Source organism: Melozone crissalis, unplaced genomic scaffold (genome assembly GCF_028551555.1).
Source record: "Melozone crissalis strain CALT ecotype California unplaced genomic scaffold, PUWL_Pcris_2 ptg000027l_1, whole genome shotgun sequence".
Taxonomy (NCBI): domain Eukaryota; kingdom Metazoa; phylum Chordata; class Aves; order Passeriformes; family Passerellidae; genus Melozone; species Melozone crissalis.
In genome coordinates, this window is record NW_026535805.1 from 75,790,165 (window position 1) to 75,817,208 (window position 27,044).

The 27,044-nt window shown below is 38.0% G+C and overlaps 1 protein-coding gene across 1 annotated transcript in view; it reads right to left on the reverse strand.

Moving 5' to 3' along the window:
• The window catches only part of MEI4 (meiotic double-stranded break formation protein 4), a 133,563-nt gene that overhangs the window by 62,612 nt on the left and 43,907 nt on the right, over window positions 1–27,044 (reverse strand). Inside the window, exon 3 of the mRNA XM_054279830.1 lies at window positions 1,245–1,493. Coding sequence (XP_054135805.1) covers window positions 1,245–1,493 — 249 coding nt within the window. The remainder of the gene's footprint in view (window positions 1–1,244; window positions 1,494–27,044) is intronic.

The window sequence follows — 27,044 nt, forward strand, 5'->3', positions numbered from 1 at the left end:
TGTTCTGCTTAATCTGAAATTAGATTAGCCTCTCCAGACACTAGATGTTTATAAATTTCTCCTGACAATATGCAGCCAGTTCTTCTAAAACGTAAGACACCTGTTGGAAACTGAATTTAAAAATTACTTTTAGTCTTAAATGTCATGTTTGCAATAGGTTGCAGAAAATAGACACACAGACAATAAAAAAGTAAGAATAGTCATTAAATCACTTCTCTGTAGAGAAAGGTCTATTATACTAATTAAATACATAAACCATTAGAGCTTCTAGCTGAAGTCTAATGATCTCTCCATCAGTCAACATTACAAATTAGAACTCTTTAGCCATGGCAATAAAGATGCTACTGTTTCAGTACAAAAGCAGTATGGTAAAGCCTCATCAAGTTTTCCACCAGGGAACCTTTTAAAAATCTCAAGTCATAAAGCAATTAGCTATACATTTTGATTTTAGAGATACCCTCAGCAGTGAACTTTCTCTCTCCTTCAGCCCAGAGTGTTTTGACCTCATCTCCCAGGAAAGTATCATCCCAGAGCCTGCAGAAATCCTCCACTGCCTGATTTTTAAGCTCACACAGTGCCACCAATATCCTGAACTGAGCATGACTTACTACACATCAAAAGTCAGAGAAACAGTGCTGTTTAAGAGCATATTTTTTTTTATTCTTCTTTGACTAAAAGCTTTCCTGAATCCAATAATATCAGACTCACAATATTTTATCATATGCCATAAAAAACATTCACCATATCCACAATCTCAATACACTTTCAGAAACAACAGACATGCAGTCCCTTGGCCTGCCCTACGCTCCTGTTACACATATTAAAGATTAGCACTTCCAACACTTTAGGCTTAAATTCTGATTTTAAAATCTGTAGGGTGGTTAAAAAATATGCAATATGTCTTTAAGACATGTTCCATATGTAAATACAAACTAGTTATTACAAACTAGTGTTTCCAAGGTTATAGAGTAACATTGTGTATTGACAATTTTTATCTGCAATTATTTTGTATAATACACATTGATTCTGAAGGTTAAATATATAAATTCTGCATGAGCATCAAATTCTCAAGCACAATCCCTACAAATAAATTAAGTGTTCCACTACCTCAAAACTTTGGGAAAAATAAAAAACTGTACAACACTGAAGACTCACATCTAGGTACAAGAAATGGTACAGGCAAGATGAAAGCTGTTTGGTTCCTTGCTATTGCAACATAGCCAGAAATTATTTGAGGAACTTACTATTTTCCAAGCAGAATCTTGGAGAGATCCTGTTCAAAAGAAGTTCCTGTCGTAATCGAAGAACTTCAGCTTCCAGCACTTCCACTTTCCATTTCCATCCAAAATCTTGTTCAGATACAGTTCTGGCAAGGTACTCTGTGTATTCTTTGGAACTCTTCCCTGGTGGTTTTGAGTGGATAATTGCAAAAGCCAATGCCAGTTTTGATATTTTCAAATACGAAATCTGATTTTCTCTTTCGTCTTTGATTGCTATTGCATCAGAAAAACAGAAAAAAAAAGATTACTTCACTATGACTCCATTAAGGAAATGACACAAAATATTTTCTTGGCTTTGAAGACTGTTCAACAGTGAGGCCAATTCTTTAATTTCTAGTGCATTCCTAAATCATCAAGAACAGAAATACAAGCATCTGTGCACAATGTGAGAACAGAACATACATGAGCTGTAGTCAGCTATAAAAATAAAATTCAGCCAGTGTCTGAGAATAACTGTGGAAATAGTAAGCACTTCAAATAGGCTTATCCTAGCATAATTTTAATGCAAATGTTATCTCCACTAAAGCAAGGATGAAGAAAGTAAAAATACTAGCCCCAAAAAAACCCAACCTGATACTCCCTCCCCCTCAAAAGAATTCTGACATGACAGAAGAATCCATGACAGAAGAATTCATTTGGGGTTATTTATACTTAAATAAAATAGATGTAATTTCTTGAAAGTGTACCAGAAAGCCTCAGTGCTCAAAACATAAAACTTTGAGGTTGTGTCTGGTTTTGCTCACCTGGTATTGGTGCCCTTTTAAGTCTATATTAAGCCTCAAGCCTGCAGAAGGCAAAGCAGACAGCATCAAAGGGATGTAAGTAGCTAGTAAGGTAGCTACTTGGTGAAGAAGACAGTTTCATAAGCTTTGTTACAAACAGTGAGAATGGGGCAAAAGGCATTAAAAGAGTAAGAGAAATAAAATATTTAAATAGATGATTACATAATGTGCAACAGCACAGGGCCTAGGAGCAGAAAAGGAAAAAATTAAATTAAAACCAACTAATATCAACCAGCCTATCTAATTAGCAAAGTTACTTTTTTTCCCTAATTCCACACAATTTCATTCAGTTGTTTGATGTATTCTTTTCCTCAAAAAATATCACTCCCAAAATAATAATTTAAGAAAAAAAAAATCACTTTCTACACTTCTGCCCTGACCTTGACATCTACAATTTTTTCACAATGCTGTTTTTTTCTTGTTATCCACCAAAGCTGCAGGTTAAGCATTAATAACTTGTGTTGAACAGCTCCGAAATAGTCACAGTAAAGATTTGAAAAAGGTATTTTAGGTCATCCTTTCACCAGATCATCTGCTATCGCTAAGCTGATTTCTTCCTCTGGTTGTACTTGACTTTAGATAGTAAGTCATAAATCATCGAATATTCATTTATCCATCAGGGACACTTACAGAAGGCACTGTTTTTTATGCATTTCTTTCACCTTTCAAATACTTCTGAAATGCACAAAGAATTCCTGGGTACTCCTTGCACTCTGTCCATTCAGACACAGCAGCCAGTTAAGACTATACATAGTACAGAGCACAAAGGACAAGAGTGCAAACATTCCTTGGGATTGATTTATCTACTGCTATATTTTAAGCTACTCTTCTCCACTTGAAATATTCAATTTCTGTCATTTTTCAGGGCAAAATCACCTAATCTAAGCCACCTGTGCATTCTTAAACTAATTAAATAGTAAGCCTTTAGAAACTGAACTATACTATATATATCCTTTACTTAAAGCAGTTATACATTAAATGGTACTTTTGCAAAATTTCTGATAAAATCTTTTTCATACAACTTTTCAATTCATATCTAGAATTTCAGTGAAAAGCAGAAGGTGATTCTCTCAAACTCAAAGGATTAGCACCTCTGGGACAGCAAGCTGGTGAAAGACTTTTGCTTGCCCTATACATGAAAGGAAATGTTTACAAATACAAAAGCATGCAAGTAATTGAACTGCCTTCAAAGCTGTGAATGAAATGAAATATGTGGAACCACACTGAAAGAAGATTAAATAGTAACAATAAGGTATCTAAAATATTTAGCTTTGAATCTGAAAGGTGCTTCCCAGATTACCTCATCAATAGAAATTTCACCCAGATTTTATTCAAACAGGGTCTGTCAAGCTCCATTCTTACAAAGTCCCTGTGCAGAGCAGAATGATAAATTAGGGCAGGCAGAAGAATGTCTTACACTGCCCCTTTCACATTTTGGTACCTCCAGAGACCACTCTGCCAAAGCTTTCTGATTCATCTTCCTTTTAAGGACAAACACATATTTACTTTCTGCTTCATAACATGCTTTGCCAATGTAAGTTTTCTCCTTTAAATTACATTCACAGAAGTTGCAAAATGACCGACATTCCAGTATGGACTGGGAAGTGGTATTTGGGCCAGCATTTCATGAATGCTCAGGTGCCCTTTATCATCAGAGTCACCACCAATACATCATTATTGCATTCTATTTCTCCTTAAAGGACATACTATTACAAAGAAAATACAAAAAAAATACAAAGTTTGCTGTTCGACCACTGACATATTACCACTGTGCTACCAGGATGAAATGCTACTTTGGTAACATTTTTTGACCACCCATTGCCAAAATGAAGGGAGTAATTTTTTCATTTTATCTGGAAAGTGACTACCATGTTTCAAGCATAACAAAAACCTTAGTGCACAAAGTAATGGTACAATGGAGGGAAATCAAAGGATCTTTCAATTACAACATTGCAAAATGACTTTTTCTAAAACTGATGTATCCCTAGTAAGTCAGATAAACCACATAAACCATTACCAAAATTTGCTTTGAGAATCTTAAATAGTATTCCACCTTAAGACATGCATTTAATTAATGAATTAATTTGGAGTTTGAGGGAAGCCTTTTCCTCTTTAACATCTTATACACAGTCACTTCTACAGTACGAGTGCTTACACTGAATGAGTTTAGGTAGATGTTCTTACTTTGGAGGAAAAAAGACAATACTTTTCTGGAAAAATTACTTGTAAAAATGTTGTTAGAAAAAAACCCCACCAGCAGGACAGATCACAGAACACAGCTGGTTCTTCTTAGGAACAAGTCACAGCATAGTTTTTGGAGAAGTCATTCTGTTGGATCACAAAATCTCTAGTTTAAAAGCAGAAAATTAATGCAAATAACAATATTCCTGGATGTATTTTGAGAAAGAATGGATTTCTTAAAGATTTTACGGAGAATAAACAGCTCTTTCACTTGCTTTCTGTTACTGACACTATCACCATGTCTCTTTATTTCTTTCCTGATTAGGAAAAGAGAAGTTTGTTTATCAAAAAGCAGAAGTTCTAAGAGTTGAGGTTTTTCACCATTCCCCTAAAGGAACAACTGCTCTCTCAGAAACTACTATGTAAGTCTTCTAGAAAAAACCACACCGGATGACACTATTAGAAATATGGTGATGCGGGCCAACTGTGCATTAGCAAAAATTGCACAGCAATCTGTTGCTCTCAGGAAGTGCTGAACCACCAAATATATTCCACTGAAAGCATATTGGCAGCTACAGAGTTTTATCAATAATGTTTTTGCTCCTATCAGCACAGAAATTACACCACTGGTTAGGCAGAAAAGTTTTAGAACCAGACCAAAGAGTTTCCTTGACTGAGAACAGTACCTGACCAAGAGCAGAACGGAGTCTCCGTCTTATTCCAGGTGCTAATGCCAAAATACCTCTGACATAAAGAGAAAGGTTCAAGAATTATCCAAAGCTCCATTCCTGTGATACCTCAGTGTTAAGGAGAGAACCAGTAATCCCTTGCAAACTCTGCTGGAAGCAGGGCTCAGCACCCTAACAACAGACACGACCTGGTGACAGGTTCCCTATGCAAACCCCTTAATCCACAAACTGATACTGGAAGACCACTCAGAGGACACGACGGATTAACAACACTGTTGAACAGGGCTAAGTCTACAGATTTCCAACACAAGAATGACATTCCATGCTTCCAGCTCTCACGCAGAGAGAGGGTACTGAGAACCCACAGACCTGCTGAGATCCTAGCCATGGAAGGCTGCTGAGCAATTATTCACCTGCTGAAATAATTACAAAAGAAGTGATGAACCGTCCCACACAGCTATGTGTAACATAACCAGGGGGAACTGACATGTGGTGCAAGATCCATTGAAGACCTCTGATATAAGCAGGAAACAGGACAATAGAAAAAACCAGGATAAATCTGATTCCTAAGCACTACCCTAATCCAGCAATCTGCCAGTGCAGTTTTGCAGGTGCATTTGCTGCAGCAGCTCATGTGGAGAGATTGAAATGTTAAGGGTTCATGACTCAAAGAATCGGCCATTTGCAGAAGAAGGTGAATCCTCACCTGTAGAGGTTTTAAGAAGTCTTTCAGGGATGTTTATGGGTAAAGGAAGTGAACTTTGTATACTTTACTTTTCCAAGTGGCACATAGGTCAGTTCTCACTGACCTTGGAAATGGGTAAATCACAGAGAAATGGGGGGAAGCTAGCTGAGTTATGCTATGATTATAGGGTACCTCAAACCAAACCCCAAATCTAAATTCACTTGGAATAATTCAACACGGAAGTAATTATCAGTACTGTCAAAGAATTACAGACCTTAGGTGTGATTTGCAAATATGGCCATGAAATTCATGGCTAATAATGGAGGAAACTGCTGCAAATGTCATAGACAAAACCTTATTGATTATGTCAAGACACTCATTTGTTATTCAGACCACTATCATATGAATTAAAAAAATTATTTCAAAAATTAATAGCATAAGATACAAAATAGGCTCTAATTCATATAACTTCCAGGCCATTCCAGAGCTCGGTTTTCTCCACATGTGAAATTTTTATTTAAAAATAAGAGGATTTCTCAGGACAGAAACAAATTGCTGTTTACCACTACTATACAGCAAAGAATCTTCAGACAGCCCTAAACATAAAAAAAAAAAAAAAAGCTTTTCTGTCTAAATTTAAGAGTATGGTCTGTCCTTAAAGGTACAAACATTTAAGGAAAAACTGTTTTGTTACCATGATTTTACTTTAACTAGTCTGTCAATTACACAGTGTAAATAAAGGTGAAAAAAATCACCCACACCTTTGTAACCTCATCTGCTTTATACAATAGAAACCAAGATATTGACTCATTATGATGGAGCACAAAATGCTGCAATTGCTGTAGTGGAACTGGGCTGAGCTCAGAGACATATGGCCACAACATTAAGCAACAATAAAATAAACTTGATTAAATTGGTATGCCTAACAAAATGACATTTGTGTATATTATAAACAATGATAATGGGACAGCTACACAATCAAGATGAACTGAAGTGTGCCTCCAATTACACAGTGTTTATTGTAAAAATGTGTATTAAACCAAGGCTACTCCATGGTGTCATCTTTAAACAACCTATGCTCAAATATACAAAGACATGTAATGTGGACATAGTGAGGGAAGAACTTGCTCTTCCTACATCAAGCCTAACAATAACTCCAGCATATTTTTTTTCAAATGAACTCAAAATGGTAAAACAATACTGAAAATAATAAATGTTTAAAATAATTTATGTCAAAAGCACAAGGAAACTTAGATGTAGCATGATTTATTTCTTCAAACTCTAACTTTTAAATAATTTTAGCTTCTGAAATCAAATGTTACAAATCCTCCAAATCCAAGTAACATGATTGAGTTGAAAAAAACATTTTAGAACTTACTAATGTTCCCCAATTATAACCATTTCAGAGAATTTAAGAACATAAGCAAACATAATCCCTCAGGATTTCAGTAACGTTTCTGACGTAGGATTTATCTCCTCTTAACTACAAAAACCTACAGTTTAGGTGGCCACAACTGAGCTAGCTGTCTGGACTTCTTTAATCATCAATGGGCAGAAACAGAGACTTCTAATGTTAAAAATAAGCCAAGTCATTTGTACATTTTGTGGTAAAGTCATGACCCAGAAACATTTGTTTCCCCCCACGGACTACAAAGAGTGTTAAGATGACTACACCAGATGCACACACGTGTACTGTGGACAGCCAGCTGCACTGAGATGAGCTGGTGCACCACAGGCAGCTAAAGCTGAGACCTTCAAAGACCTATTTAAGGTACCTAACTAACAAGAGAAGAGAAGTTTTGCAAGGCTGAGAGCATCACCCCTTAAAAGAAGTTTGTAATTCCAGATCTTTTTGATACCTCTGGGGAAACAAAAAAAGCTTTCTATAAAAAAACCCCACAAGTAATGGAAAAAAGTTTGTGAGAATAACCTTGCAAACATATTACAATGTACAAATAGCAGGCAGGTGCAAATTAAAGACATCAGAAACTACAAGTATGTTTGGAATTATATAAGCATAAAAAATTGGTTTGGCTCCTCAAAGTTTCTGGGCCTCACTCTTCAACAAGATCATTTGGAAACAGTAATTTAAACCTGAGTTTTATGGCAGTTTAAAATTGTGTATATATTCCCCCTACAAGCTGAGACTTCTTCCTTTTGCACTCCTTTTCCTCCTCCAACAGGAGGAAAATTTTTTTATGTGTCATTCACAACAATATATAGTGAATCTGGCACACAGTACCACTACCATCTTTCTCTTTACTATTCTGACTACTAAAGACATGAATATGCTTCCAGAATAGGGAATTTATTCTATAAAACCTGCTGTTCAGAAACTAAAGTATAACTCAGTGGTGTAAATTTATCTATTCTTATGTCAGCACAGATTTCTTCCGCTACCAAAACAGAACTGTGCTCACTTCATCAGCTGGGTGAAAATCCATTTGGTTTGGGAACTGAGGATGTACTTTTCATTATAGCTTTATGAGATGAAATTTATGAAACCATGAAGTTCAGATCCTTATTCTTTTACGAAGTTTCATAAATGCTAATTATAATTACATAAAGAGTAAATTTACAGTTGGCATTAGGGACTGTGGAAAACAACCCCAGCCTTTATGTACTGCCAAGTTCCAATAAGAAAGCAGCCTTTATCTCCCCAGTTTTACCTACTGCAATGACTGTATTAGCTTTTGAATGCAGAATTTCAAAGCAGAGTTCAAAAAAAGGCAATAATCAAGAGTTTGGAGTTTTATACGAAGACTAGTTTGCATATCTCCTCTTCCCATGTTAAAATATAGTGACTAAAATATCACCATAATTTCCTTTTCAGTTTCACACTTCCAGCCTTAACCTGAACAGTTCAGTTTCCACAAGTTTTTAAATCTACAAGATCAGTATCTTTCAGTGATAGTGATTCATTCAGGTAACCTTCCAGAATGCACCCACTGTATTTTAAAACCCTTGGTTTTGGGTTTCTTACAGAAATTTCATATTGGCAGAAAGAAAGATGAGACTGTTCAGAAGAAAGGAAATGTTTGTTATAGAGGACAAGGAAAAGAGGGAATACTTTTAGGAATCCAGTAGTCTAAAAAGCATACAGCATACAATAAATAATGAATCCTTGCATATACTATAGACACTAATGTAACTATAACAACATTTAAATATGTAGTGACTAAATATTAATTTATGAAGAACTGGAGGTTGTAAAAGACAGCAAACCACTGAAGAGACTTGCCAAGGATTCACAGACAAGTCCATAGATAAGTACTTTTTTACACATTAATTTGGCTCAATTACTAGTTTATTCAAATTAAGACAACATCTAAGCCCTGAAGATGATCAGAAGGCTGGAGCACCTCTCTGAATGCAGGCTGAGAGAGTTGAGGTTGCTTAGCCTGGAGAAGAGAATGCTCCAGGGTGCCTTTCAGCACCTAAAGGGTATTACAAGAAAGCTTGAGAGGGACTTTTTCAAGGACAAGACAAGAGGGAATGAGTTTAAACTGAAAGAGGGAATATTTAGATTAGATATTAAGAACACATTCTTTACTCTGAGGGCGGTGAGACGTTGGAACAGCTTGCCTGGAGAAGCTGTCGATGCAGCCTGGTTTTAGCTAGGACATTTTCTTCTTAGTAGCTGGTAGAAAGCTGTGGGTTTTGGATTTAGTAAGAGAATGATGTCAACAACATCCTGATGTTTTGGCTGACGCTATGTAGTGTCTGCCCTAAGTCAAGGGCTTTATAATGTCTCATGCTCCACTACTGAGGAGCTGCACTGAAAGCTGGGATGTGAGCAAGGCCAGGACAGGTGACCCAAACAGGCCAAAGGAATATTGGCATCTCTGCTCAGAAATGGGCTGAGCATTGGTTATCAGGAGCTGAGCAACCATGTTCATCACTTGTTTCTCTTGGGTTCTTTTACTCTCTCTTCCTTTCCTTTTGACAATTCATCCTACTAATCATGTTATTAGCATACTTAGTATCACAATTATAATATTTTATTCCAGTTATTAGATTATTATTATCTCAACCCATTAGATTTACCTTTTCTTTATGATTATCCCCACTGGGGAGGGGGGACTGAACAAAAGCCCGTGTGGTACTTAGTTGCCAGCTGGGGTTAAACTCCATCCCTGGAACTGTTTAAGACCAGGATGGATGGGGTTTTGAGCAACCTGGTCTAGTGGAAGATGACCCTGCTCATTGCAGAAGGGTTGGAACCAGAGGATCTTTAAGGACCTTTAATTCCCGGCCATTCTGCAATAATACAAAATTAATCATTACTTGCTTCCATCGGTCAATGAGAAAAATGCAAGTGACTAAGCCCTATGATTTCTGGATTCCTAAGGTCACAGTGATCAGAAACTATCATTTCAATTCACTAACATTGGAAATAATCAGGTAAAAATATTGGTAACTGATAATTCTTTGATACTCTATTATATCTGCATATTCACACAACCATTTTTTTAACAAGAGCGCTAACAACATTAATTGAATCCCAGGATCTATCAAACAAAACTTCACAATTATGATTTTTCCTTGTGACTCAGGTGAAATGGACAGGAGAAAACTTCAGATTTGTGACTAACAGAGACAAGTAATCAACAGCTGATTCTTTATTATTAATAACCAAAGCAGTGCAGCTTTCATGAGAAGGCTCACATTTCCTCCCAAATAAACTCAACCTTTCCTCAGTGTGAAAAATGCATGTATTTTATGATTGGCTTTTCACAAATATTAAAATGAATATCATATGTGTTGTTTTAGAAAGTAATGCTGTATTAATTCTCTTAAGTACTGTGTTAAATATAGTTTTAGGTTATAAAAATTGTTAAAATAGAAACGATGCTATGTAGGATACTTTTTTTAAAGAAAGGACTCGAAGCAAGATACCAGCCACAGGACACCTAAATCTTTCAGAGGAAAAGAATTTATGGCCCTCTTATCAGAAGAAATGAACTTCTTCCCACCTCGAAGGTGCTGTTAGAATTCGGAGGAAGAAGGTGACGATGACCGGACAGAATCCTGTATTTGAATGGAATTTATGCATCATGTATTAAGTGTATGACTATGCAACAGGCTTTAAAGGGTTAATCCTTTGTTAACGGGGGTCCTTTTTCGGGCTCGTGCTGCCCAGAAAAAGGTACCCGGACGTCCGTAACTCTTTGTATTTGTTGTCTCATATTGTCCTAATTCAAATTGCCCATATTATTATTACTCTTAGTATTACTGTTTTTATAACCATTTTATTACTATTAAACTTTTAAAATTTTAAAAGCAATTGATTGGCGTTTTTCACACTCAGGAAACCACTCTGATGACCTGAGGCTGCCCAGGTAAGGCCTCCTGCACGGAGACACGGCGGGTGGCCCAGGGGAACCAGGTGGTGGTTCCAGGGGAACCAGGAGAACCTGGGGGCTGTCCGAGGCAGCCTCTGCCCATGAGGGATGTCCCCAAAGGCCAGAGACACCGCGAGCTGGGGACATCTCCCGGACCCCTCTCGGAGCCTCCCTCAGAGCCTCCCCGGAAGCCGCGATGGCCCCGGCTCGCACCCACCTGCAGCAACGCGGCGGGGGCCGCGCCCCGGCTCCATGGCCCGGGCCCGACCGCCACCTCCCCGGCCCCGCTGCGGTCAGGCACAGCCCCGGCCCCGGGGCGCAGGGCTGGCAGCGCCTTCGCTCCCACCCGCGGTTATCTGGACCGAAGGCGGCTGTTCCCTGCGGGAGCCGGCAGAGCCCGCGGACGCGCGGGCCTCGCTTCCCGCTGCGGGGGCTGGGATGAGAGGGAAGCGCGAAGGCCGGCTGGCTGCAAAGGCCGCCTCAGTCGGGAAGGTGTAGGAGAGGGGAAGCCGTGGAATGCCGCAGGACACATCTGAAGGCCCCTGGTCCCTCCGCCAGGGAAGGACGGGAGCGGAGCTGTGGGCAGGTTTTTAGGGAGCGTGGCCTGCCTGTCCCGGCCCTGGAGTCCGGCCGCACGCTGGGCCTGCTCGGGGTCCGGGTGGCAGAGCTCACCCATCGCCTGGGCCACCGAAACCACCCCCACTTTCTTACACTTTTTTACACTTTTTTACACTTATTGCTATAAATTCCATTAAGGTCTCTCAAAGTGTTTTGCTGATTAACTTATGCCTCTTTAAACTTTTTTTACCTAAAGCATAGCCCCATGCTAGCCACTCTGAAGAAAATTAACTCTATCCCAGCCAAAACCAGCACAATATCGTAAGAGGACATGGGATTATGAAACTTCTTTAACCATGCATTGGAAATAGAAGGTGCCTTTTAGCGGAGACTCCGTGAGCCAAGCTCACCAGTTAAGAAATTATCTTTGTATGAAATACTATGTTCTCTACACAAACTGTGCTGAAAAGGCTGTGATAAGCCTTCTTGGCCAGAAATGGAATCTATAGAGGCATAGAATCCGAATCATTTTGGCTGGAAAAAACCTTTAAGATCATTGATTCCAACCATTAACTCAGCACTTCAAGTCCACGACTCAATCATGTCCTTCAGTGCTGCATCTGCACAACTTCTAAATACTTTTCTCAGAGAATGACTCCACCACTTCCCTGGACAGCCTGTTCTAATGCTTGACAGCCCAAAGAAATTTTTACTAATACTTTGTTGAGGCGGCTGAGAAGGGAAGACAGGAGAGATAAAAAATGAATAATGAAGTCAGATGCATTAGGTGCAGTTAGGCTCATCACAACACATGAAGTTTTTAAGTAGACGGTAGTCAATCTTTCCAAATGCGCAAGTATTTAGATGTCACAAGCAATACACAGTTTTGTAACCTCATCTCCATTTCTTGGATAATCTAAGGAGCATTATTTTAATAATGCTCTTTCTGCAAAAAAACTTTTTTTTATCAATATACATAGTGGAAAATTTCTGAGCAAATACGCATTTTCTTTTTTTTTAAGATTTTGAAGGATTTACCTTCTGAACTACAGAGAACTGTTAACACACTGGAACTTTCATTTTAGACTTCAAATTAGAAAAATGAATTAGATGGAAAAAGTTGGAGAGCATTTTCATTCTGACAGCACTACTTAAGTTCTCAATGAAACTCAAGGGGAAAAAAAATAACAAAAGATTCTCCAGTCTTCTATAACTGACATATCAGCAGCTACCTTGTCATTTTCTGTGCATCTTTTGTGCATGTAAGTGATGCGGATGCTTTGCAAACTGGACACTCATTATATAGATTGGAACACCCATGTTTTCATTTAATATTTTCAGCTGAGACTGAAATAAAAGATTCAGAGACATCAGTGCCTTTACCTGCAAACCTGTCACCTGTATGCTGAGAGTTGAATCTAAAAAGTAGAATTCGGCAGAGACAAGATTATTACTGTTCTAAAAAAGAAAATGGCTTTACTTTTTCTGAGAGTAGCAGTTCTGCTTGCAATTATAGGCTTATTGAGAGGCACCTAAAAATCCTGAGGCCTTCTACCGTTAGGCACCTGCCTGGAGAGATGTTTTTCACTTTATTGTTTTGTACTTAAACTACATTAATAAAAAAAAAGAGCTGTATAAATTCAGTTTTAGATGCACAGTTCCCATTTTTATATTGTTTTTAACTTGGGGCTAGTAGTTAGAAGGAATGTTTCTTAAATTTGCAAGTTTAAGTAACTTGCAGAGTTACTGTGCACCACTTCAGAATACCAACAAAAGTACAACCTACTACCATTTTTAAGTTTGCTTTCAAAATAAGTTGAAGAATCTTGATATTTTCAAGGTGGAAAAATGCTGGTGCACCCCCACCATTAACAGAGCATCTGTAACAACTTTTTTATTCATCTGAAAGCAGCAAAATCTGGGCGAAATCCACTGCAGAACCACTGAGATGTGTGTTCCTGTTCTATTGAAGAACACTTCTAAAAATGTGTAGAACTTGCATTAACTTTATTCACTGAGTATTCCCAGTGATTACATAGAATCATAGAATCATTAAGGCTGGAAAAGACCTTTAAGATCATCAAATCCAATCTTTGACTGTTAATTAGACCATGGCACTGAGCGCCACATCCAGTTATTTCCTGAACACCTCCAGGGACAGTGACTCCATCCCCTCCTAGGCACCCCATTCCAATGCCTGACCAACTTTTCAGTGAAGAGTTTCTTTGTGACATCCAAGCAGCATAATCTAACATTACTTCTTCATAAATGATCAATGTGTATGTGCATATGTATTGGTGTATGCTGCAAATTAATATTATATCTGATAAATAAAAAATAAGCTATCCAAACATGGGGCGATTAGCACTGTATGTAATCTGAAGTGAGACAACAGGGAAATGAAGCTTCAGTTTGAAATAAGCAGTTTATAGTTTGTGAAGGAAGCTGATTCCACTAGTTGCACATAAATTATTTTGATCTTTTTGTGAATATGTCTTTTGATCTCAAGAACAGTCAAAAGATATCTTTGTGCCAAAAGGTCATACAAAATTGTTAGCTGCTTTTGTTATTAATTAAACATAAAAGCAGTGAGGTGTTTAATCACACTAGAGGTCATGAGTTCTCAGTATTTAACCAATCCACATGCTGAATGATTTCAAACAACTGAGTGGTGAACTAAAACCAAACCCCAAAACCACAGGCTTCAGTCAGTTGTTAAAAGTAAGTGGATTACATTACTGTCAAACAGGCATGCCCTGCCCAGTGGATGGTTACAGTATCAGTAACAATTTAAGCATGCAAAAATAATTTTCATTTGGAGAACTACAGGCTATTAGAATTTATAGGACATCTTTATATTTTAATGCATGGTTTTTTGCCTGAGAACTGGAAGTGTCTGAAAACATATGAAATGCCCTGTCTCAACTATCATAGCTGCAATTTTGTTTAGCTGAGGTAGGGCAAGAGGTAGAATGTTTTTAAAAGCATGTGAAAATCATGTGCAGGAGCATCAAAATCTTCTCATTGGACCCTTTTCCCCCCATGTGTTTCAGTGCTATATTTAATTAAAAATATGTAAAAAAATTGGCATCATGATACTTTATTACTCAGCATCTCAAGCTGTTTTCAAAACAGAATGTAATGTGGTTTTGATGGCTCTATTTTCTATGTAATTCTGATAGAACCAGTATGGCTCCAGCAGTCCCTTTGAGCATAATCTGCAATTCTAAACATATCTGATCCAGGATGTTCAGTGAATTATGCAATGACATCTTTTTTCTGTTCAGAAACAAAGCATTATCATCAGGGAAAAAAGGATCACATTTCAGTGTCTGATGCAATGAAAACCTTGTTCTATAAAAACAATATAAAAAGTTAGACATGATATGAGGAGAACAGGGAAACTAAAAAAATTGCTACTGTTTATAGGCATCATACCATCAATTATGAATAGATACTTCATAGTGCTTTGTCATCACATAAAATTAATGACAACAGATTCCATTCCTTTCTATACAGTATATCCTAAGGAAAGATAAAACCTCTCCCTCAAAGAATTTCACTGCCTGGAAATGAGTACTGAAAGATTCTCACTCCACTAGGTAAGAAAAATGATAAAAGCATGTTAGCAAGTAGTCAGAATGATACTTAAAAATTAATGAGACAATATAGCAGGTAATTTTCTGCATTTAAATTTCATCATTTATCTAAGGGTAACAAAACAGGAATGTTGCAAGACTTTCCTTCTATACAGCAACAGATGTCTGAGAAGAAAGAAGAATTAAAGAACATATAAAGAGTTTTCATTTAATTTAGTACTTTTTATTGTAGTTCCACAAGGTTTTCTTCATGAAGTTTTTAAAAAGGCAAAGAGGTAAATAGGTAATTGCTACAATATAGATGTCCTAGGATATAGAAAATACAGATTACAGTTCTATACACAGAACTTTAACCAAACAACATGTGAGCAGCCCTGCTAACTGCCTCATAATACAGATAATTGAATGCATTAAAATATCCACATGATTGTGATTGAATCCTGAGACATTTTGATTAGTTCCTCTGTGCAAGCATGAGGTGTCAGCTGAATCATGGGTTACAATGTCCATTTTTTTCTGTTGACTCAGCTGGGTCAGGCGTAAGTTTTGATGAAGTGAGTTACATTTCCTGGACCATACTGACTTAACACGCTTAAAACACTTCAAACACTGGAAAGGCCAGGTGCCCACTTGAGACACAGCAATTGTGCTATTGCTTCTAGCACCTCGCCTGTCTAACCAGCTTAGAGCTTAAAGGATACAGTTGTTTTTTTTTTTATTCAGGTAGTTTGCACCCTGTTTCCCAAAGGAGCATTGCACCCAGTAATCACAGTGATGTTCTGGAAGAGATTTGTTTCAATACCTTTTGCCAAAAATGCCCTGCTTTGGGTGAAATTAAATAGTCTTTAGGCTACAGGGAGCTTTAATGTTGTGAAAGAGTAATTAACAGGCAGGAAGATGAGGGCTCCAATTTTGATTCCCTGGTCCAGGTAGCATGTATTTTTTGTTAGAGTCAACCGAAATTTGCCCTATTTTCAGATAAGAAATCAAATTACCTTCCTGTGAAGGGTTATGTATGATACCACATGACTTGCAAATGTGATTCTTCAAGGCATGGTTTAGTGTTGGACTTGACAGTGTTAGGTGAAGGGCTGGACTCAATGATCTTAGAGGCCTTTTCCAATGATTCCAAATGATTCTATGATCCTGTGCTGTCTCATCCATCATTCCTGTGACGGAAGAGCTGTAATAGCAGTGTTGTCTTAGTGATACTCTTACTTGACTAGTAAGAAGTTCTAGAAGTAAGTAAGAACTTCTAGAACTTCTTTCAAACCAAATCAAACTGAGCCAAACTAAACCAAACCAAACTCAGTACTCTGCTCTGACATTCTACCTGACCCACCTGAAGATCGGTTGTAGCCTGGTCAATTGGGTTGCAAGGTGAAAAAGGTGGGCTTTAACACTGACACAGAAGTGAAAGGAGTTTGTGTGTGCCAGCACTCTGACTACTGAGTTATTGGACAGAAACTGGTTAGCATAGCTATTATCTGTATTTTGTAATAACTTTAGTATTCCAGACGTAAAATCACAGGAGAGTTTTTGGAGGTTCTTGGCTGTATATGGACATATGTCTGATCTACACTGGAGAAAATAGCATGTGGTCTGGCAGTCTTACACACAGGTAAGACTTTTGATTAATGCAAGACTCTCCCCCATGGCACCTTAATTTGCCAGTTTCATCCCTCCCAGGATCCTTGGCAATAGTGCTGAGAAGTCCCCTACTAAAAAATCCACAATCTTTGTACTGCATAGCAACATGGAAGCTGTTTTAAGGACCTGTGCTATATTGTGGCACTATCATGGTCATGTGCTGGCATGTTAGGCTAGGTGCACACATAAGTAATGCATAATAAATTTATTCTTATAGACTGTGCAGTCCAGTTTAGTATTCAAAGTTATGCTAATGTCTTTCCTCAAAACGACCATGCTGTACTGCTCTTGTAGGCGAGGAGAGGGAATGCCATCTGCTCAGCCATGCAAATTGTCACCATTTCATTCATTTAAAATGAGTTTTGTCAGTTTGCTCTAATTGTAAATATGTCCAACTGAATTTAACAAGCTTAAACCATTAATTCATTCATTTTTCCTAGTGCAAAATGTAGGCTTCAGGTTAATATTAAAAATGTAGATTCTTGAAGCCCAGAGTTCCTTGTATCTGGCAACTGTGTAAAGAAGATTGGAGAAGAAAAAAACACTCCTCAGAAAAAAATAAATATTTTCAACTAGTAAAAGGAATTTCTAATGCAAATGCTGTATAAATAGAATAGGTCATTTATAGAGGTATCTATTTACCAAATATATATAAGTATATATGCTTTTCGATGGATGGATAGATAGGTACAGAAGTGACAAGGTGACCAGGGTGTGCTAAAAAGGCAAAGAAAGTATTTTTATTTATCTGATGAATATGTTTCAACTATAACGACAGGCTTCCTAAGATTTCCTTTACATGAAACTTTCCTTTCCTCAGAAAAATCCCATCACATTTCCTGGGTCAGTGGTTGCTCTGCCTTACAGTTGAAGGGCTGTAGATAATTCTGACAGATCGAGGTAGCTGTAATCAATATTGTATCTGCTTTGGAACTCTTAACCTGTGCTTCCTGTGGCTCCAGGCACTCACCAGGGAAGGGCCATGGACTGACATAAATCCTTTCTCCCAGCAGCTGGGCTTTTGCTTCAGAGAAGATCATCTGCTTGCAGCATGAGAGGGTCACATTACCATGGTTCCCACGCCCGATATGAAATGGTGGTGACATACAAATGTGAGCACCAGTAGGTACAAATGAAGATGCCATTTAAAAGTTGCATGATGTGACTCAAGTGATACAATTTGAAATTCAAATCAGTCTGTAGAAGTTATGTCCTCATGCAGCTGTCCAGAAATCTGAAAGTCCATATGTGGGACTCAGGTTGCACATTAGAACTAGAAAGATTGGGCTGTGCATATTTTAAAGGGAGAAAATTGCCTGTGCCCTTAAGTTGCTACAAACAGCCATTCCATAGAAGGTTTTAAGAGATAATTACCCATCTACTAAAATATCTTTGCTGACTTTAATCATGTTTCTGCTGAATGAGTAGAAAACAAAATAAAAAACATTTTAAAAAACCCCAAAACAATATCCCCCCAAAAACCCCACAAAACCAAACCAAAACCAGGATTGCTAAACTCTGTAATTATGAAGAAAGCAAGCGATTAAAAGGAATTGGCTGCAATAAAAGTGAACCTAAATTTTATTACATGCGTAATTTTGGGACTAGACATAGATGTCATGACTTACAAAATCATAAAACCCCTATTAAAGGGAGGGACACTTCAAATTCCACTTAAATCCGTGGAAACTACTGTATAAGTGTAGTTCATAAAGTGAACTAAATTCACTTCTAACTAAGTTCTATTGAGTTTTGTTCTAACTAAATTCTAGACTTTTGTTGAAATAATTCACTGTTTGATCTTTCAGTTTTGTAAAATAAATGCACAGTTCATCATTTCAGCTGTGACATTCATTTGCTCTCTAAGCTTGATTGACTGTATAACTTCTTGTCTCAAGGATTTGGGAAACAATGAAAGCAGCAACTCAGCAGAGTGAAATTCTTATGTAGGTTACTTGGTTAATTCATATCTGAGAATAAAGAAATATGAGTTCTGTGGAGTGCATGTGATACTTGATATATGTGCTTTGTATATAATTTCCTTAAGGTCTGTAAGAAAATTAAATTGAAGTTTAATCAGAAGTTGTGCTCTGCACTGATGTGTGAGAACCTAAGGTGAAATTGGATGAAGAAATGTATTTATGGAGATGATCCTCTTGTATTCCCATGCACCTTGCATTTGGAGAGGAGTTGTTTTTCCAATAGCTTTCATATTTTTATTTCCTCTTCAACTCTAATATATTATTTATGCTTTATTCTCATATCTGACACACAGATAATGTGAAGGAATACATTGAGAGCCATGCACATATGAATATAATTCTCTCAAGAGAAAAGTTGTCTGTCAATAAATATGCAATGTGGCACATTTGTGACCAGGGCAGGCAGTTCTAAGATGCATAACTTGATTATTTCAAAACCAGATTTCTTCAAACATGCCAAAGGCAGATATATGTCAAGATAAAAGCTACATGAGTTGGAGTGTAAAAGGGCAACCTTAACATTTTTCAAAGTATTCAGGAATCTGTTTGTTTGTATTCCATACCTCAGAACTAGCCAGACTGGATTTTTTCTACCTTTGATAATAATTTATTGTTGGGTAATGAACAAACATGAACGATATTAGCACAACAGATCATGTTCTTAAACCTCTGTATGTCATAATAGAAATTAAATACCTTCTCAATTTGAATTGTGGCCATTGCAAGTGAGGTTATATTAAAAAAAATGTTTTCCTCTTTGTTTCCTCATTGAAATATTCATATATGTAGCCTTCAGAACACTATTCCTTGCTATTAAATGTCTTCAGACATTTAGAATGCTGCAGCTTTTAACTGTTTCACACTGTCCAGAGTTTTTGAAGTACTGTCAAGCTAAAGATACCTGTGCTGCCACTGGCATTTCTTCATATGCTAAGAAACCCTCTTTCCTCATAAGGAATTACTTGTACAGTTGTTTTCAGGGCTAAAAGTTGTTCTGCCAATATTCATGAAGATGAGCTTGTCCTTGCTACTTACATTTTATTTGTGGAAAACAGATCAGGTAGACTGCCTGAATGCTCTGGGAATTAATTCAGTTTAAAGTCAATACTGAGCCAAAGAGATGGTCCCAATGTCCCACAGATCATTCCTTGGACTGTCAATCAATACATTTCACCTGGGTCTCTCTAACTAGTAAGTCAAGTAGCAAGTAACACCAAGGAGGGAAGCACACACTGGAAACATAATGCACACCTCAGTAAGTGAGACCAAGGGTCTACCTGGCCCAGTTTTGTCTCTCATCTAGTGCAGTGGGAAAGGCTGTTAGAATGTTTTTTAGAGTTTATTTGCTGGCATGTATTTTCTTCATTGTGTGCTGTTGCAGCTTGTAGACACTGTTGAACTCTTCATTACTGCTGTAAATGATCGTCCTTCAGTCCTGGTCAGTATATTTTTCCTGTACTGTGTCCAGCTCTGGGGTCCTCAGCATAAGAAATACATGAACCTATTGAAACAAGCCCAGAGGAGGCCCCTCTAAAGATGATTACAGGGATGTAGCCCCTCTCCAATGAGGAAAGGCTGAAAGAATTTGGTTTATTCAGCCTGGAAAAAAAACCATATTGAGGTGACCTAATTGCTGCCTTCCAGTACCCGAAGGGAGCCTACAAGAAAGACAGAGAGGAACTTTTTATAAGGGCTTTTGTTAATTGGACAAGGGGGAATGTATTCAACTTAAAAGAGAGTAGGTTTAAATTAGATATCAGGAGGAAGTTCTTTACTGAGTGAGGATGGTGAGACACTGGTACAGGTTGCCCAGGGAAGCTGAAGATGCCCCATCAAAATCAAGTTGGATGGGGCTCTGAGCAACCTGGTCGAGTGAGGTGTGTCCTGGCACATGGTGGGGGGCTTGGTACTAGATGACCTTTAAGGTTTCTTGCAACCCTAACTATTCTATAATCTTATGATTATATGATCCTTCTGTTCTGCTTGTATCTTTTTGGTAAGAATGTGCCATTGCTTCAATTTTATTGAACAGAGTGAGACAGGAGATCAGTCACAGAGTGAGGGAACTAAACTTTTGTCTCCAGCTTCTCTACTAGCACCCTATCTAATGAGGTCAGTTACCCTATTTGACCCATGTGATTAAGAAAAATGCTGATTAGCAACTAACTTGGACTTAAGTTTTGCCAACTTTTTTTAACCTAGTTGCTTTCTTCAATGTTCATTTATTTAGCCTTCTTCAGTGTGGTAGTATTTGTTTCCAAGATCATCCACTAAGTTTTCTTGTCTGTTATGTTCAAAGGAAAAATGCAATTTATACACATAGTCTTTACTAATATAAGTAATGCTTTTTAACCATATCTCCTTCCAAGTGTTATTGATCATAGTTAGGTGATTTCAGCTAATTATCCACAGGAGATAAGTCACCTGGACAGTCCATTAGCAGAAAATACCAAACTCTTTTAAATTTAGATTGTAAGATGAAACTGTCTTCAGTAAAGCAAAAGGGAGGAGTTCAATAAGGCTGACAGAGAACTTAAAGCAACAAAGAATTTGGAGACATCAAAGAGCAGTTGGTTTCTGTTAATTTGCCTTTCTCAAAAGTGGCTGCTTTCCATTTATATTACCATCAAAGCTCATCAACTAAATTTTACAGAGCCTTACTTCATTTTTTTTGCTAGAGGACTTATTTTGATGGGTTGAAATTATGCAATGTTTTTTTTGTCCTTCTTTGGTGAAATGACAGCTGTAAGTCAGGCTGTAACCATATAAAATATCACTATTTATATTTTCCAAATACATGTATATTTATGCATCAGAGATGTTAATTCAGTTTTGCAAAACGGGGTGCTAAATTGGTTTTAAATTAAATAGAGTAGGTTTTTACATGTGTCCAAACCATTATTCCTCCAACCTAAATTTTTGCATGTTTTCAGGAGATTTATGTTTTTCTAACAGAACTCATAAGATACTATAGCATTATAGCATTTGTAACTGAAAGAGTTGCTGTTGAGTACTGTGTCAAATGTCATCCCATACAGATTTTCTATGGTTAAATTACAGTTTGAATGACTGTGATGCAGTTAGTTTGCACCACAATGCTAAGAAAACCCCTGTGAAATATCTAAGTAGCTCACAGAAACCTTGCAAAATCCTGTCAAATATGGGAAAATCTAAAAAAATTATAAAATCATAAATGCCACTCAAATTGGACTTTTATAAGGGCTTAGACAGTGAGATTTCAAAGGAAATAATTTAAAAGAAATACTGAGTTATAAATATCAGAAAATCATGAACATTGGATTGATTGCTAGGTGATTAAAACAGTTCAAACTGAAATGAAAAAAATGATAAAGCATGGATTTGTGTTTTCAATTTAAAACAAAGAAACAATAAGATTATAAAATAATTTTGAGCCTCCATAAAACCTACAGGGTAAATCTGTGCATTGCAAAGTTTCACATGCTGTTCATTATTTTCCCCTAGTTTGAGTCGCAATTTCTGGGATCACCTCGAAGCTAAAGTTTCTTGCATGATGATTAGCACATAGAACAATCTGCTGAATATTTCAAAGAGAGAGAAAAAAGTAAGCAGTCATGCTTGGTAGTGAGTTCTTTGATGCCCTAGTTATAAATACTGCCAAAAAACATGTGACAAAAATTATAAGGGTAAATGCACCTTTGATTCTAAAAGATGCTAAAAATACTTGATAGTTGTGACGGTTAACCTGGGCTGGGTGCCAGGTGCCTTCCAAGACACCCTATTTTCTACCCTCCTTAGCAAGATGCAGGTGGAGAAAATAAGAAGCAGGAAAACTCATGATTCAAGGTAAAGGCACTTTAATAAAGCAAAAGCAAAGGTTGTACATGGAAGCAAAGGAAGACCAAAAGATTTCCTCTGTACTTCCCATCAGCAGGTAATGTCCAGCCACTTCACATGTATGAAGTATTAGTATGAATAGCAGTTGCTTTGGAAGACAAATGTTGCACTACTCTGCTGAGAACATCTGCTGAACTGATGCCCTATGGTATGGATATCCCTTTGGTTACTTTGGGTCAGCTGTCCCCTCCCAAGACCTTGTCCCCCAATCTACTGGGTTCAGTAGGGGAGTCTTGGAGGGACAGCACTGATGGTGCATTATCAACACCTTTCTAGATCTCCTACACTGCACAGCACTATGAGGGCTGCAATGGGGAAACTAGCCCTGTCTCAGACACGTCCAATACAGTAGCATCTCATTTTAAATTATGTTTTTTAATCTGTCAAAACAGATCATTGTCTTCTGATGTCTGACATTAAAATAAGCCCCCAAAGCCTCATAAAAAAGTGTTTTCTTGTTTAAATAGCCACTAGTAATAACAACTGAAATTAACACCAAGACTTTGAAACTGGATGGAAGTAACTGTAGAAACTTTTTCTACAGAAACTGAAAACAGGAATTGTTACAATTCCTTTTATTGTTTTCCTTTATGCAAGTCTCTGCACAATATGTTTAAGCACAAAAACATGCTTCTCGCATTCACAATTGAACTGATTAAAAAATAATGATACACATTTGTAAGATCAAAGCAAGCATCCTTTCTTTCAAAAAACCCCAAAACTCTGCTGCAAAGATTTAAACATAAACAGCCAGTTGGATGAAAACAGCTGAACCTGCTTTTTTGATACCATTTTCTGGGAGGGTGATTTCCAGTCACTTCAGCTATGGGTCAGTGAATAAAAAGGAAGTAACTTACTTGTTGACCAGTATCTGCCATGCTCATTACTTATTTGCATCAGTCTCACTGCAACTGAAATGTAATCCCGAAGGAGCACAATTGACACAGTGGTTTTGACTTCGTTTCAGTCATTGAGATATAACACTGTGAAAAGTAGCCAGATTTTCTGAAGACTGAGATAACGTTTCCCCTTAGGTAAATGTTTTGGAGGTTAAGGTGTTGCTTATGTTATCAGGAGATGAGAAGAACAGACTCTTTCTTTCAAGAAAGATTTCTCATTGGTTTGATTTATCTCCTTTCACATATCCCTTAGAGCAGTGGGCCTTTGGGGTAGCACCCAGGAAACTGGTATGTTTCCTCCAGAGGACCTGCTGCTCTTAGCTGGAATCTGTCAGGCTTCTGTGTAGTTGCTGGGCCAGGCAAGCAGACTCTGTGTGCAAGTTGTTTCATGCAGATTTGCACATTTATATCAGGCATCAGGGCTTGGACCCAGAAGTGTTGGCAGATGGAGGAAGGTGTAGGTCTCCTCAGTCATAGAATCACAGAATATGCACAGTTAGAAGGGACCCACAAGGATCACTGAGTCCATCAGTGTTCCACACAGCATCATCCCCAAGAATCACACCCTGTGCCTGAGAGCATTGTCCAAACATGTCTTGAACTTTGTCAGGCTGGTGCTGTGATCACTTCCCTGGGGAGCCTGTTCCAGTGCCCAACTACCCTCTGGGGAAAGAAACTTTTCCTGATATCCAACCTAAACCTCCCCTGACACAGCTTCAGGCCATTCCCTTGGGTCCTGTCACTGTCACCACAGAGCAGAGATCAGTGCCTGCCCTTTCTTGTCCCCTCACAAGGAAGCTGTAACTGCAGTGAGGTCTCCCCTCAGTCTCCTCCAGGCTGAACAGGCCCAGTGCCCTCAGCCACTCCTCACACAGCTTGCCCTCAAGGCCCTTCACCATCTCTGTTGCCCTCCTTGGACACTCTCTGATAGTTTAATGTCTTTCTTACATTGAGGTGCCCAGAGCTGCCCCCAGCACTGGAGGTGAGGCTGCCCCAGTGCAGAGCAGAGCAGGACAATCCCCTCCCTTGCCCAGCTGGTGATGCTGTGCTTGAGTTAACAAAAGTGAGCTATTACTGGCCATCCTAAATTAAATCTCCCTTCAAAAATTCCTTGCAAAATCTTTATGACAAGTAAGGATCAGCCAGGAATCTCCTGTGAATTTAAGAGAAGGGGAGAAGGAAGAATACAAAAATTTGAAAAGTAATGTGAAAATGGGGATGTTTCTACTGATATTTTGGAGACAAGCCAAAGTACTCATTTGGATTCCTACTTGCACAATTTATTTTGTCAGTCTTCTTTTTATATTGCATAAGATAAGAGATTAATGGGAAAAATAAGGACACAGAAGAAAGTTTTAAAGTACTTAAGCTGACAATCTAAGTATCACAGATGTTGAGTTCGCAGGCAGTAAATCCCTCCTCCTGCAGTGGGCAAGTCTCTCTGCCTCCAAAGAGCTTTAGGAGAGTCATAGGATGCTTTGGATTCAACAGGATCACTTTCATAGCTTTCTCTGACATAAGAGAACAGTAATGTGCATTAAATGTAAGCTTTGTTGGTGGATTGGATTAATATTACTAGTGACATAAACTGAATTTGGATGTACAAACTGTTTAAAAGTTAAAGGCAGGAGCTTCACAGGTAAACCCAGCAGGCCAAATTCTGGGGTTCCTGAAGTGCTAAAGATTCTGCCAGGTCTGATTTCTAGAGCTTTTATAGGCTGTAAAACACAAACTCTGAAGAAAGTCTTCAAGATTTGATTCACTGTACCGGTTAGTATGCCACACTGGTTGGTTCCTTTGGTGCTGCATTCTTTATAAATGAAAGCTTTCAAATTGAAATCAAGTCTCTGGCTATTGCCTTTCTAAGGACAAACAAAAGAACCAATAAGGAGCTGTGCAAGGGCCTTTCAGGAAGTCATTTAAGAGCTTGAAATTCTGCTTGAGAGTTTTCCCTTTGTTATTGAACCGATTGCTTCCTCCTTTGGCATCTCCTCCTCTGCCCTTCATATGAAACATCCAGTCCTGTCTTTCTGGGGAGAGTTGATGGATGAAACAGTTTCCTACTATGCTCTGCTACCCAAGCTCTTTTTATCCCAAATGAATTCCGCATATGGCTGATTTTTCCCATACAAAGTAAGAAGTAAACTGAGAGTGATAGATATTGGCTTTCCATCATCTGATCTGTCAGCTGCTGTACATTAGGAAGTTATCTATGCCTTTAATTGTGAGTAGGAGAGGGATTTAGAGCTTGCAGAAGCATAATTGTTTCACAGTAAATCTACAGATAAGCCCCTCTTCCTTACTGCCCACACAGTTCCACTGATTTTAGAATATTAAATTGTCCTCCCTTCAAACACTGATGCCTAAAGGAAGATCTATTATCCTGAAGTCTTTGTAGCTTAGACTGTAATGGGACGCTGATATTGCAAAACAATAACTAAAATGAGGAAATATTGAAAGGAAGCATAAGGCTTCTTTTTTTACTGCCATAGTTCTTTACTGTATTAATTTTGAAACATATTTCTATTTTCTGTCTAATCGCAGTCTTGGAGTTAAAAGTTTTGATAATTGACAAGTTTCTCATGTGATGTATTCCTGGAGACAAGGTCTAAGCATCTGGGGGAGGGTAATGAAGAGGAAGGATTTTTACCTTTGACTGTGCCAGACACTGTGGAATTTTCTTTTCAGTTTACTTCAGCAGATAAAACAGACTTGGTTTGATGTCTAATGCTCAAATTTCAGTGAATTGCTTATTCCTTATTATGAATAGTTTCAATTCAAGTGAGCAAATACCTTATGAAAATCAGGTCCTGTCATTAAATAAATACCTGTGGTCCCTCTGGATTTATCTTTGGGCTTTTTTTGTGGTTTTTTTTTTTTGTTTGTTTGTTTTTTGTTTTTTTTAATCTCTATCAATCTTGTCTTGTGCAGTGAGGATACAAGAATATGTGCCTGTTTAGCAAAGATTACTTGGGTAAATGAGATAATGAGCAGGCACAGTTGCTTGTGTTCCCCAACCTGCCTAAGAAGACAACTGATGTTGCTCATTGATATTATTAATAAGACAAAGGCACAGGAGAAAAATATCTCTGTTCATCCATCCTCCATTCATTGGCAGGAATTTACACTACAATAACACTGCTTATGGATGGTGGTTTTGTATTTAGTATTAGTCTAATTACATTCTTTGCATCAACAGGTAATGAAAGGAAATCATGATATAAAAATGACAAACATGGCTTGCACCAGCCCAAGGCAGGACTTACTGTTCCTGTCCTACCTCTCTAGAAAAGCACAAGTTTCTTCATGCTGACCTTGAAGATTTCATGTGACAAGAGTGACCAGGTAAGAGGACCCAGAGATGTGGATCTGCAGCTGGAACTGGAGCTTCTCTCCAGGTGGACTTTGGGCTGCATGGACCTGAGAAGACTGGATACCACCAATGAAAGCCCATACAGTTTGTGGTAAAGTAGTGCCTCCTATATATCCTTTGTCACAAAAAGCAGCTGATTATCGCA